This window comes from Metarhizium album (genome assembly GCF_000804445.1).
Source record: "Metarhizium album ARSEF 1941 chromosome Unknown scaffold_1, whole genome shotgun sequence".
NCBI classification, from domain to species: Eukaryota; Fungi; Ascomycota; class Sordariomycetes; order Hypocreales; family Clavicipitaceae; genus Metarhizium; species Metarhizium album.
In genome coordinates, this window is record NW_024467575.1 from 397,389 (window position 1) to 409,683 (window position 12,295).

Sequence of the window (12,295 nt, forward strand, 5' to 3'; positions counted from 1 at the left end):
CAATATAAATATATTTATGCAGCTCGTCCGACCGGTGCTAGTGGCACGTCATTGTACGCCATTCCCAAGTATCCTCAAGTTTCATTATCACTCTCTAAAAGTTATCCTCGATGACCTTCTTTCGGCCTTTGCTGCCCTATTTAACTCCCGATCTGCTATTCGTTCCTCTAGTGTTGGGACAGGCGGCCGCTCGTCTATAGGGGCGCCGAAAGGAGCGATAATTTGTTTCACAACATGTCGTTTATGCCGCGAAGTAGGCCAGCCAGGCACAATAGCCACAACATCTCCAGTCCGCAGTGAGGAGTTAGGGTCGTGCACAAGATAATGTTTTGGATCAGGAAACCACTATAGCAATTGCTAGTTAGCCCAATATTTCACGACGCAATAGACAATAAGATAGATCGTCAGAGCTAAGAGTCATAAGACGCATCATCATTAGACCTACTTTGTTCACGACTTTGTTCCACTTTTGGCCGCCCACCCGAACTTTTACAGTCTTCTGCATTAAACCAGAAGACACCACTACACCGTGGAGTTCATGGGTTACCCGGCGTGCAGCTTTAGCGACTTGAGACGACATCATGTCGGAGTTGACAATTCTAGCCTTGGTAGAGTGGTGTTAATTTTTGTCGGGTTCAACTATCGGCACGAATTTCCGGGCTTGTGATATGGTCGAAGTAATTGAGTGAGGTCATCCGGACTTTGCGGATCTTAGTGCTTGACCACAATTCGACTCATCCGTTTCAGTCAGAGAACTCGAAATATTCGGTCAATGGTTATACATCCTTATTTATCGCTGGTTGTCCCGGCCCATCGTCTTCGTCACCGCTTGCCAAATGCGCTTACTCGCCCGGCGTCATTATGTAATTCTAGACGGGCCGATAAGTGGGTGTTGTGTAACATCCCTGTTTGAGTAAAGTTACTGACAAAGGGACTAACTATCTTCCCGTAAGAGGTAGTAGTCAATAATTTTCTGCTATGAAGGTACCTAGCCTTGTGTGCAGTGGGGCTGCAGCAAAAATATTCGCTGGCATCTAGTGTCTTCCATAGCACACGCCGCCCAAGGACATGATGCCTAACAAATGACACTCGAGCAACTCTTTTTTCTGTGCAGCGTGCCCAATTACACGTTTAACGGCAAAGTTCAGTTAGCTAGCTGTGAATCTGTCTCACCGCTTCCCATCTGGGCGGAGTCATACTAAACACAATGTCATCACCTGACCGCCGTACAGGGGTGAAACGTCCCAGTAAGGAGACTCTGCAATGGCTCTTTCCTTGCACCCTTATACCTGCCTGCCCGTATCTATCTTCTTCGAGCAGAAGACTAACTACAATATGTGCTCTGGCGAGTTAGGAACACAATCGCTACCTCCCCCAGCATTGCCCCAGTTGGTCGCAGAACAACACACTACCATACCATCAACGGATAAGGACTCTCAGCGACTGATAGTCGTGCTTTCGAACGCAAGCCTTGAGACCTATAAAGCATCTCATGGTGGCAGCAGCAGAACCGGTGTTCATCGCGAGGACAAATATTCTTTGCTCAATAGCGACGAGCATATAGGAGTCATGCGGAAGATGAATCGTGATATCAGCGATGCTCGTCCAGACATCACACATCAGGTCACATCCCTCTTCTTCTAAAGGCGAATTCATTACTTGACGGTTCTAACTATTTTTGCAGTGTCTACTAAGTTTGCTAGATTCGCCCATCAACAAGGCCGGTAAATTGCAGATTTACATACACACAGCAAAGGGCGTATTGATCGAAGTGTCTCCCTCCGTGCGAATACCGAGAACATTTAAGCGATTTGCTGGCCTCATGGTCCAATTACTTCACCGGTTGTCGATCCGATCCACCAACTCGAACGAAAAGCTACTTCGTGTGATTCAGAACCCAATCACTGACCACCTGCCCCCGAATTGCCGAAAAGTGACGCTCAGCTTTGATGCTCCGCTTGTTCGCGTACGTGAGTATATGGAATCAATCGGGTCGAAGGAGAGTATTTGCGTCTTTGTTGGGGCCATGGCAAAAGGTTCCGACACTTTTGCCGACTCGATTGTTGACGAGAAGATATCTATCAGCAACTACTCACTTTCAGCCAGTGTGGCATGCAGCAAATTCTGCCACGCGGCGGAGGATGAATGGGATATTCTTTAGATTTACATATTTTCTCTGTAACAACAAGGACAGAACCTGGCCTTTGCGAATTTGTTCGATATCGAAAAGGCTATACAGCCTCTATGTTGATCCTGCAGTGATACAACATCGCCGCATGATATGACGTGTCCGGCGAGCACTTGGATCGCCTACGCTTAGCGCTGTCTCTTGTTTTCATAACTAAAAACGGATGCGTCCAAAGACAGGTTCAAGATGCTTTCAACGTCAGGATCAGAATCCTTTGCCCTAACTCAAATGGCACACGGGGGTGACAAGATCCTTCCGAGGTGCTCAGTAAACCGCGAATTCTGCTCGATCACGCATGATTGCGGTCCTGATGATGGCGCATTGATCCACATCGTCCAGCAACCATAGTATCCTGCTGTCCGAGACTGTCATTGTATCAGAACGGATTTGGATTGACGTTGTGGCTCTGAACTTAGGTACCGTCAATATGGCTTGGCGAATTTTGCTTGAAGCATCATTTATGAAGTCATCGTTATATGATATGCAATTTAACATAATATCACGGATATTGCTAACAGGCGTTCCATTTGAATCGGTTTACGGGCTAGGCTATTATCGGTTCTTACATGCTTCGGTATATCACACTGCGTTCCACAGCTACATCAATCCATAGGTCATGGGCCAGACCGCCTTTTCCGTGAGGTGCTCTGCATTGAACCCAGGGCTAGCACACAACGTCGGTTGGTAAACGCTTATCATGCTATGCTCCCATATCTAGGGCCAAGGCTTGTGGAATCCGATGGATGTCAGTTGTAATATGACTTGTCATAACAGTTGCTATGCTGCAAGTGGTCAAACAGCGTTTCATGAGACGGTCTGCAACGTCAGGCCGCTATACACGAGGTACATCTAGGTATGATCAGGAACTCATCATGCGACCCCAGGCAGATATGCCTAATGCAGACGTACTTGAGTTCGCTTATTACTGGTACGTATGCCCAACATCATGCCCCGCCCCAAGTAAAGTAGCACATCTGTCGGGACCTGCCACTCCTGCGAGAAGCACCCACAGTGCAACTATACAATGACAGTTTTCAAGCGGACTTGTTTCTCTCCTTACCTTCTCTAATCCCTCACCTCCCTTGCTTCCTCTTCCTACGCTTTGTGGTTTAAGACTGTGATGAGCTTCAAAGGTCCTTAAACATGGTGTTGCCTGTCATCGAAGTTTCCCACCTCCCATCATCTTCATCATATTTTGCGACCATTCTCCAACCCCTTGGACTCGTGTGTATCAGTTCTGGGGATCGATCACATCCGGCCCGTCGATCAGTGGTGTTCGGTACACCACAACGCCCGGCTCTTGAAATCAGGCAAGTTGTGTCGCCCGACGTATACCGACCAGTCCACCTTGTATTTACGGCCCCAACAAAATCTGCTGTAACCAACTTCCATCAACGTGGTATCCAAGCGAACCCATCACAGTCACTCCAGCAACAAGAATTGACTGAACGTGATTCTTTCTCTGATGCTTGCTGCATGAGAGCAACTGTCATTGACATGGACGGCAATAGGATAGAGGCAGTGTATCCTGGTCGCCAATTATTGGATGACTCTGTGAAGCGAGGCGCTCGAGGCAGTGGGCAATCGTGGACAGGCTTGGTTGACCATGGTTTGGGGCGCAGTCAAAGAGCTTGTACACCTACAGCGGACGGTCGGGGCTGTCCCGAGCGTGAATATTCTGTGCGACAGTCAAATGAAGCATCGCCACAGACAGCTGTGGAATTCTCACAAAGTTATTCGAAAACGGATACACTCAGTCCCAAAACTATTCAGGCCACGAATACACAAGCCAGGGTATCCCCAGAAGCATCTGGCAAAATCAGCACGTCCACTGTTGTTGGCACGCTTCTGGGACTGGCTGCCGGTGCTATCCTCACGTACGGGATAGTTTCCAGCGAGAAGCACGAAAGTTTACAACATCCCGCCAGTTCACCGTCCTCGTTAAAAGATGTCAAATCCGGGCCAGGGCTTCCAGCGAGAGGGGTTAGGGAGGATAAACGGCCTGGCTTCTCGAGTGAGAATATGCCAGTGAAAGCAACGACCTCCCAATGCGATCTTCCGCGCCGAAATCCATGGGAACGACAATTGGAAGGACGTGAAGCTCGGGCGATGAGAAGATTTCCGTCATGTCGAACGTCGGATGCAAATATAGGCCGGGTCAGACCGCAAGATTTTTATGACATCACAAGTGCCGATGTCTCTGCGGCGCCTTGGGCAAGAAGAATTGAACATCGACACGGAGCAGATACCAATCGGGGAAAAGACCTGAAGGACGCGTGGGTTGATGATGCTACACCGGCACCGATCGATAACAATTATGGCTCAGCCCATCCCCCCGCGGCCCGGCGCAATAGAGTGTCTCTGGCGGTACCGTCCGTCCCGTTACAAAACATGTCAACCCAGGTCTTCCCACCACGAGCTCAAACGGCGACATTCGAGGCTGAGCGAGAAACCTACGTGTCCGCTAGGTCTTGCGTCTCGGCTTCGTCCGTCGACCAGACGCAATGGCATCTGAATTCCTCACCAGCTACAGTCGAGCCCCTCAGCCGCGCGGTGTGGATGCCCTCGTCTATGAGTCAGGTCCCCGCCAGAGGTATCCCCTTGCCTGAAACCATTGTCAACAGCAATGTTTCGGCGAGAGCTATTCCCTTGCCTGCCAGCGGTGTGGGAAGCAGTTGCGCTGATTGGGAGACAGACAACGATAGCATAGCACCCAGTGATAGCATAAGCTGTGTTGAAAGAGGGAGGAGGGTGGGGGGTCCTTAGAAACATCCAGCTTCCGTAAAGTTATTGCACTTCAGGCTTGGGGCTGCAAATGGCTGTCTCCTGCCTCGATTTCATTTTTCGCACTTAATATGAGATAGATCAGAGACTGAATGCCGAGAGCAGAGTATTATTGCAGTTTCGCTGTTGCAGCTCACTTCCAGGGTGAAGCTACCGATGCCGTCCGGAGCCGGATTTCTGCTTAAAGTCAAAGGGTAGCTTAGCTAATGTCAGAACAGGTAGTAACTAACTCCGTAACTTAACTAGTAACGTATTTGTGGGGTTCCGATGGTCGGCCCTTGCGGTCACCACCCCACCAAGAGAAACAGTGAACTTAACTTCCATCAACAGCAATCTTAGCCCGAGTGCCAGTTCGGTCAAAACATAACCAAGGCGCCAGATTATATCACATAATAGCCAACATACGACCGTATGTACATTGCCGGTAGAATACGTGTGGAACTGCGGAACGAGACTTACACTCGAGGCTTCCAAACTCACCATGTCATCCCTGGCATTGGGCGAATCCATCCCACAGGACACAGCTCATGTGAGTTCTGCCATTCGAGATTCTGAAGTCTCACGGAGAAGACTAAAGTATAGCGCATAGGCTGTTAGCGTGTCACTGCCCACATGGCAGTCCAATATCGGGTACGAAGAAGGTGAAAAATGGGTTGTCGAGAAGATGGCGACTGGCTATCCCAGGTACAAACTGCACTCACTTTCCGACATGGCTCATTTGTTACTGACAAAGGAATGGAACAAGATTTTTCATACATAAAAGTATACAGGCATTTGCGTCAGACATCGTGTCAGCCTATGGCTTAACTGACGAGCAGGCAATGCTGTTTCCGACTCGTGCAGCGGCACAGCGCTGTATCAACTTTGTCACGAACACACAGCCCAATTACCTACAGAAACTCAACATTGTCGAGCTGATTCTGGATATATGCAAAACTCGGTCGCCGTTGCTAAAGAAGCTTGCTCCGACGGTATCGGCCTTATTATTGCCAAAGGCAGTCTTTCCCCTCGCAAAGCAATACTGGCAACATACCGGAGATGGTATTTCAAGCCGCCGCGCCGAGCTTTGTCATAGCTTACTGAAGGATGGTCTGCTTACTCCAATCAAATTGACTCATATATCAAGCGAAGCATCATCAAAAGCAAGCCGAGGTCCCAAAAGATACCAACGACCAGGGAACAATGGCGACTCAAAGGATCTGCAAGGCCACAAATACGAGGAGTCCCTGGAAAGCTCTCGTTTTATAGAGGAGAGATTTGGAAGAAACCTAGACCTTGCGTTTGCGGAGCGTGCTAAATCTGCCATCCGAAGAAGAATCGCCGGATGTTTAGTACAAGACATGGATTCCTTACCTGCCATGTCTTCAAATTCACGGGGCTTACAAAATTTACACGAGGATGATGTGTTTCTATTTCCGGCTGGAATGAATGCCATCTTCAATGCTCACCGGGCTCTCCTTTGCGCCAGGGGTCAAATGAAAAGCGTCAATTTTGGATTTCCGTACGTTGACACGCTGAAAATCCTGCAGAAGTTTGGTCCAGGGTGTGAGTTCTTCGGCCATGCATCGTCTGCCGACCTTGACAAATTCGAGGAGCTCCTGAGAACTGGTCATCGTTTTCTGGCGCTGTTTTGCGAATTTCCAGGAAATCCTCTGCTGATATGCCCGGATCTTCAGCGGATCCGTCGCCTAGCGAATGAGTTCGATTTTGCCATCGTTGTAGATGAGACCATCGGAACTTTCGCCAACATTAACGTTTTGCCAGCCGCCGACATTGTCGTTAGTAGCTTGACGAAAATTTTCTCTGGGGACTCTAATGTGATGGGAGGGAGCGCTATATTGAACCCGAAAGGTCGGTTCTACGAGCAAATTAAAAAGGCCATGAAGTGCACCTACGAAGATACATACTGGCCAGAGGATGCTATCTTCATGGAGAGAAACAGTCGAGATTTCCTAAACAGAGTGGACCGTGTGAACACAAACGCAGAAGCTATCTGTGCTACTCTGCAACAACACGCCAGCGTCAAGGAGATATTCTACCCTAAGTACAACCCGTCTAAGCACCACTACGACGAATTCCGACTGCCGAACAGAGGATATGGAGGCCTGCTGTCCATTGTATTTCATTCTAGGAAACAGGCAGAGACCTTCTATGATTCCATGGAAATTGCCAAAGGGCCAAGTCTTGGGACAAATTTTACCTTGTGCAGCCCATATGTACTACTTGCACACTATCAAGAACTATCCTGGGCTGCGCAATTCGGGGTTGCAGAGGACTTAGTACGCGTCAGTGTAGGCCTAGAGGACACCGAGGTCCTCCGAAACACTTTCAAAAGCGCATTAAATGCGACGGAAAAAATACCTAAGGTGGATTGAGATTTCATTATCAAGTCGTACCCTTGAGTTCTGCAATTAACCTGGTTAGTGGGAAGTCGCTCCGGGCATATCAGAATGTCTCTGTTGTGTATCTAAAAGGGAGCAGCCCAGGGAGGAGAAGTTTGGGTCTCGATCGAATTTTCTATTGCAATGCTCAGTCGTGCAAACAGGCCTGGAAGTTTATCATGCGGAGTCAGACGTCCCCTCCGAGATGCCGCCGTCAGTACAAGAGGCTTGGACTACGGCTTGAAGGGTGAACATATAAAAGGGAAACATTTGACGAGGGGATATTTCGCGACGGAAGTGATTCAGTTTTGACCTGGGGATCGCAGAGTTTAATGCTTTTTAGGCATTGACGGTCATATGTTAAAAAGTAGATTACGAGAACCACGTCGTCACATGGTCTTGGCTACATAACCAGGCAGTCATGATGTGTGTAACCGGGCCCGTAGTCTTCAATGCCTCGCTCCATCTCATTCGCCCGTTGTTTCTCCTTTACTTCCTTAGCGAAGTATTTTTTCATATACTTTTCCAGAACACGGTCAAGGTTATCTGATGGTGCAGTAGGGTCAGAATATGGTCGCAGGAGAACACAGCATAGAACTGAATCTTACCTGCAGACGCGTTCATGACAACATCTGCTCGGCAAAGTGGACAGTGCCTCTCACTCCTCCGCTGAATTTTAACCACGCATCGTATACAAAACACGTGCTGACAGTCAAGTCGCACTGGGCGATATGCTACAGAGAAGCACACTGGACATAGGTAGTCATTCAATTGAGGCACAACAGTGACCAACTCCTGCGACATCTGAGCGCAAATGTCTTTAGCAATGTCTCTTGATAGGAAGCCCTCGGATTGTATAGCAGATCGAAATGTTTGTGACACGCCGAGTGATGTTCTTTTATCGAACTCTACTGGGATCTTAGCAACCCTGCCTATGTGCCAGGCACATCTCGTACATGGGTACTCACTTTTCAGGATTTTGACTATGGCGAGTTTGTTCAATTCCTGAAACTGAAGGTTCTTTAACAAGCTCAGGTTGAGATTGACGAATCTCGTAAAGGCCATCTGACTCTCCCGGAGCTTAAAGTTGTTTGCAAGATAACCCTTCTCAACTTCGGTTTGAAACCACTGCAATTGCTTAAGCGCCATTTGACTTGAGCGTGTACCATGATCTCTTTCATGGGTACTGAAGAATACTTCAGCATCCAGGTATAACTCGAATATGCGACGCCAGCGAGTAAGGTCGCTTTTGGAAAACCGACTGGTACGGCACACAAATGAGACCTCCTTGCCGAGCTCCACCGCCTCTGCAGTCATTCTCCCCTCCTCCTCTACATGGAGAGCGTCTAAATTGTTTACGTCGCTTTGAAGCATGTCGAAGAACTCGGCATCACATACCAGAGGTACTTCAACAGTCTCATACGTGTCGTGGTCGTCGCCGTCGGCTTGGAGGCCAGCATCGTGGGGAGAGCTTCGTACGGGACTCGTTGATGCAGATTGCGTGAGGGTATGCACGCCTGCCAAGGCCAAATGATCAGAGCGAATCTCTGCGGCAACACGCTCGAAGAAGCCTCGCGACGTAGGTGTCAGGGACGCATCCACGGCGACGCCATCCTCCAAGTGGACGTAGACGGTAAGTTTTGGTTGAACGAAATTGGAGTCGGTCGCAGCTGATGTGGTTAGCAAATGTGCCATGTGTCAATGTCTTCCAAAGCACATCGCCTTGTACCTTGACCGTGATGGATTACTTTTTAAATTATATTGTAGCGCGATGGGAGATGTTGTGGTGGGGTCGAGTAATGCACGAAGAGTCTCGGGATCGAGGCCCAGGTCGTGTAGTTCTCGCTGGACCTTCTTAAGACATTTCTTTAGCTGGCCATAAGGTATAGCCCTGGTAACCCAGTGAGGCGGGAAATCTAAAGCAATATAAGTATGCAATCGCCAGTGTGACCGTAGCGCGTCCGCGGAGTGTAAGGCGCCCTGGGCTTGATTTTCCAACAATACAAAGGAGCACAAGTAGCAGAGGAGGGAAGCCGCGACATACCTTGGTTGGCCAGCGTTTCTTTAAAGCCCCGAGCGAACTTCATTTTTGACGCTCCTTCGTAGACCGGCACAGAAAAATCGGCCGTACCGGAGAAACTGATGTCTTCATTACCAACTGTACAGAGTGGGCTTGCGTGGGACAAAAAAATCGCAATCTGCTCAAGCGCCTGCCTAATACATTTGGCGGCGCCAGCGAAGATTTCTCGCCTGAATGTCAACTGGGCCTCGTCACCAGGGTCTTCCGGTGCCAACCAGCTGGCGACTTTGCTTGTGTGTATTAGGTAACTCCGTAATTAAGTACTTAAGTAGCTAGTGGCTGGCCACCCTAGGGTAGGTACATAGTAGTAGAAGAGTGAGAACCTACTAACTACTCCGTAAGTACTCTGCCGCGACCCACATCGCTGCAGCCTTTCATGTCACATTGCCAGCACTTACCACGGCGTACACCTGATACTAAATTCTCATATGCTAATAAACTTCTTCCCGTGAGTTAACGAGATCTTCACTTTGGCGCACAAACTCGACGCGCATGTGTAGTGACGTCGCGTACAGATCACAGAAAGCAAGCAAAATATTTTCGTGTTCACTCCCAGGTCGCATCTAGGCAACAGCAGAATACTATATTTTGGTTACAGATCGTCAGACCTACGCATCCATTGGCCATCACGCCAGCAGCTCATCTCACCGTCGCGGTGCGGGCTTTTGAGGGAAAGCGGACCTTCAAAGGGTGATCTCGCCGGGCTCGGCTGTGGTAGCATCTTACATTCCACTTGTCTGGGTCTCCTCTCCAAGTCTTACCCGGGGGAACGATGGGCGCGCAACAGTCTGTACCAGGAGCTCAAAGTGAAAACTCAACCATAAATTCCCCCAAAACCTGCTACTATGAACTTATAGGGGTCGATACAGACGCCACAGATGCCGAGTGTGTATACTCATCACCCTAATAACTTTTGACTGCGGGCCCATATTGACTGTCCCCCCAGAATTAAAAAGGCATATCGAAGGAAGGCCCTTGAGCTTCACCCTGACCGGAACCTAAATGATGTCGAAGATGCCACAAGAAGGTTTGCGGAGATCCAAGCAGCATACGAAGTTCTATCCGATCCCCAGGAACGGGCTTGGTATGACTCACATCGAGATTCTATCCTTGCCGGGAACAACTTTGCGGGAGACTGTCCCGAACCCGGCGTATTTCGCAATGTCCGTCTAACAACAACGGAAGAAATACTTACCTTGATACGTCGGTTCGATGCCACAATTCCCCTCAATGATCAGCCCACTGGCTTTTTTGGTGTCGCCAGGGAAACCTTTGAACATCTAGCTCTCGAGGAGGCAACTGCTGCCGAAATTGGACAGATAGACCATGCTTGTTACCCAACCTTCGGGTCATCAGACGATGAATACGAGACAGTAGTGAAGCATTTTTATGCTTCATGGTCGGGATTTTCCACCAAGAAGTCATTCTCGTGGAAAGATAAACATCGCCTGTCTGATGCTCCCGACCGACGTACACGTCGTCTGATGGAAAAGGAGAACAAAAAATCTCGAGATGACGCTATCCGTGAGTTCAATGATGCTGTTCGATTCTTGGTAACCTTTGTCCGAAAACGTGACCCCAGGTACCTTCAAAATTCCCAGACGAACGCCGAGCGACAAAGGCACCTGCGTGATTCAGCTGCAGCACAAGCTGCTAGGTCGCGTGCTGCTAATCGACAGAAGTTCGAGTCATATGTTGCCCCGGAGTGGTCGCTGCAACAAGAACAGGTTTTGGATGACTATTTCTCTGACATTGAAGAGGATTCCGAGGTAGAGATTCTGGAATGCGTCGTCTGCAGTAAATCGTTCAAAAGTGCTCAACAACTTGAGGCTCATGAGCGCAGCAGAAAGCATGTGAAAGCTGTCCATTACTTGGGCAAACAAATGAAGAAAGAAGACATTGCTCTCGAATTAGACCCAACTATGGTCCAAGAGACGGTCCAAGAGACAACCCGAAACCGGTCTGTGGCTGTTCCGCAGACAACGCAATCAGTTTCCCGACCTATGACTGAAGCTAGTCCTCCTGAGATAGGGCCAGCCATGTGCCGGCCTGCAGATGGACTACCATATCAGCGAGGTCATATTGGAGTATTGGATTCACTGGGTGATCAGGAGGCCGATGAATATGCCCCAAGGGATGTGGTAGAGGGCCGCGTTTGCCCCTCGGGCCCTGAAGGCTGCGCCGTCGACAACGTACAACGTATCGCCGAACACCACCTGACAGCATCGATTCATAGTATCAGTCTCGATGAAACATTGGTTTCTACTCAGGATAAGACTGGAAAGGCTAAAGCAAAACGACAAAAGAAAATGGCGCGACACTTGCAAGAGGCCAAGGCTCAGGTAAGTCCTTCACCAGACCTCCATTGCATCGAGCACAGACCTAAGAGGACTATAGCAACAGTGTTGTGTCTGCCATGCAGAATTCTCTTCAAGATCGAAACTCTTCAATCACATTCGCCAAGAAAACCACGCAGCGACAAAGCCAAAGCTGGATAGCCAAATGCAAGGCAAAAAAAAAAGGTAGATAGATTTCATCATGACGGCTAAAAACAGGCCGAAAAATACCACGTTAGAATCTCCAGCTTGCCGAGATACCTCTTCTGATATAACTCGACTCACATTGTTCATTCAGTTCAATTCCACCAAGTTGATCAACAGCAAAAGATCCCAAGCTCAGAATCCTGCCTTTGAAGTCATCGTCAAAGCCAATATATGTCATTCAATTCGGCAGCTACTCATTCGCGCCACCATGATTTCTATCATCCTCGCCATCGTCATCACTCAGGGGTTCTACTTCGTCAATAACAGAACGTCCACTGGCGTTTTGCATCTCGTTTGCGGGATGGCAATCTGCCACATG

General features: G+C 48.9%; 4 protein-coding genes across 4 annotated transcripts; 3 read left to right on the top strand and 1 right to left on the bottom strand.

Annotated features, from left to right (window-relative positions):
- Positions 1–1,335: 1,335 nt before the first annotated feature.
- Positions 1,336–2,161, top strand: MAM_00115 (nucleolar essential protein 1; the record flags this gene model as incomplete). Its single annotated transcript, XM_040818915.1, has 2 exons — positions 1,336–1,623; positions 1,685–2,161. 2 exons carry the CDS (start codon positions 1,336–1,338, stop codon positions 2,159–2,161), a joined length of 765 nt encoding a protein of 254 aa, XP_040682179.1.
- A 3,292-nt stretch (positions 2,162–5,453) lies between these two features.
- MAM_00116 (cystathionine gamma-synthase) lies at positions 5,454–7,347 on the top strand (the record flags this gene model as incomplete). The annotated part of the gene is made up of 3 exons (XM_040818916.1): positions 5,454–5,501; positions 5,562–5,656; positions 5,718–7,347. The coding sequence occupies 3 exons, from the start codon at positions 5,454–5,456 to the stop codon at positions 7,345–7,347; spliced, it is 1,773 nt and encodes a 590-aa protein (XP_040682180.1).
- Positions 7,348–7,756: 409 nt separating this feature from the next.
- On the bottom strand, positions 7,757–9,440 carry MAM_00117 (RING-14 protein; the record flags this gene model as incomplete). The annotated part of the gene is made up of 6 exons (XM_040818917.1): positions 7,757–7,899; positions 7,962–7,985; positions 8,064–8,261; positions 8,322–9,023; positions 9,102–9,269; positions 9,398–9,440. The coding sequence occupies 6 exons, from the start codon at positions 9,438–9,440 to the stop codon at positions 7,757–7,759; spliced, it is 1,278 nt and encodes a 425-aa protein (XP_040682181.1).
- A 765-nt stretch (positions 9,441–10,205) lies between these two features.
- MAM_00118 (meiotically up-regulated protein) lies at positions 10,206–11,819 on the top strand (the record flags this gene model as incomplete). Its single annotated transcript, XM_040818918.1, has 3 exons — positions 10,206–10,318; positions 10,380–11,775; positions 11,814–11,819. The coding sequence occupies 3 exons, from the start codon at positions 10,206–10,208 to the stop codon at positions 11,817–11,819; spliced, it is 1,515 nt and encodes a 504-aa protein (XP_040682182.1).
- Positions 11,820–12,295: the final 476 nt, after the last annotated feature.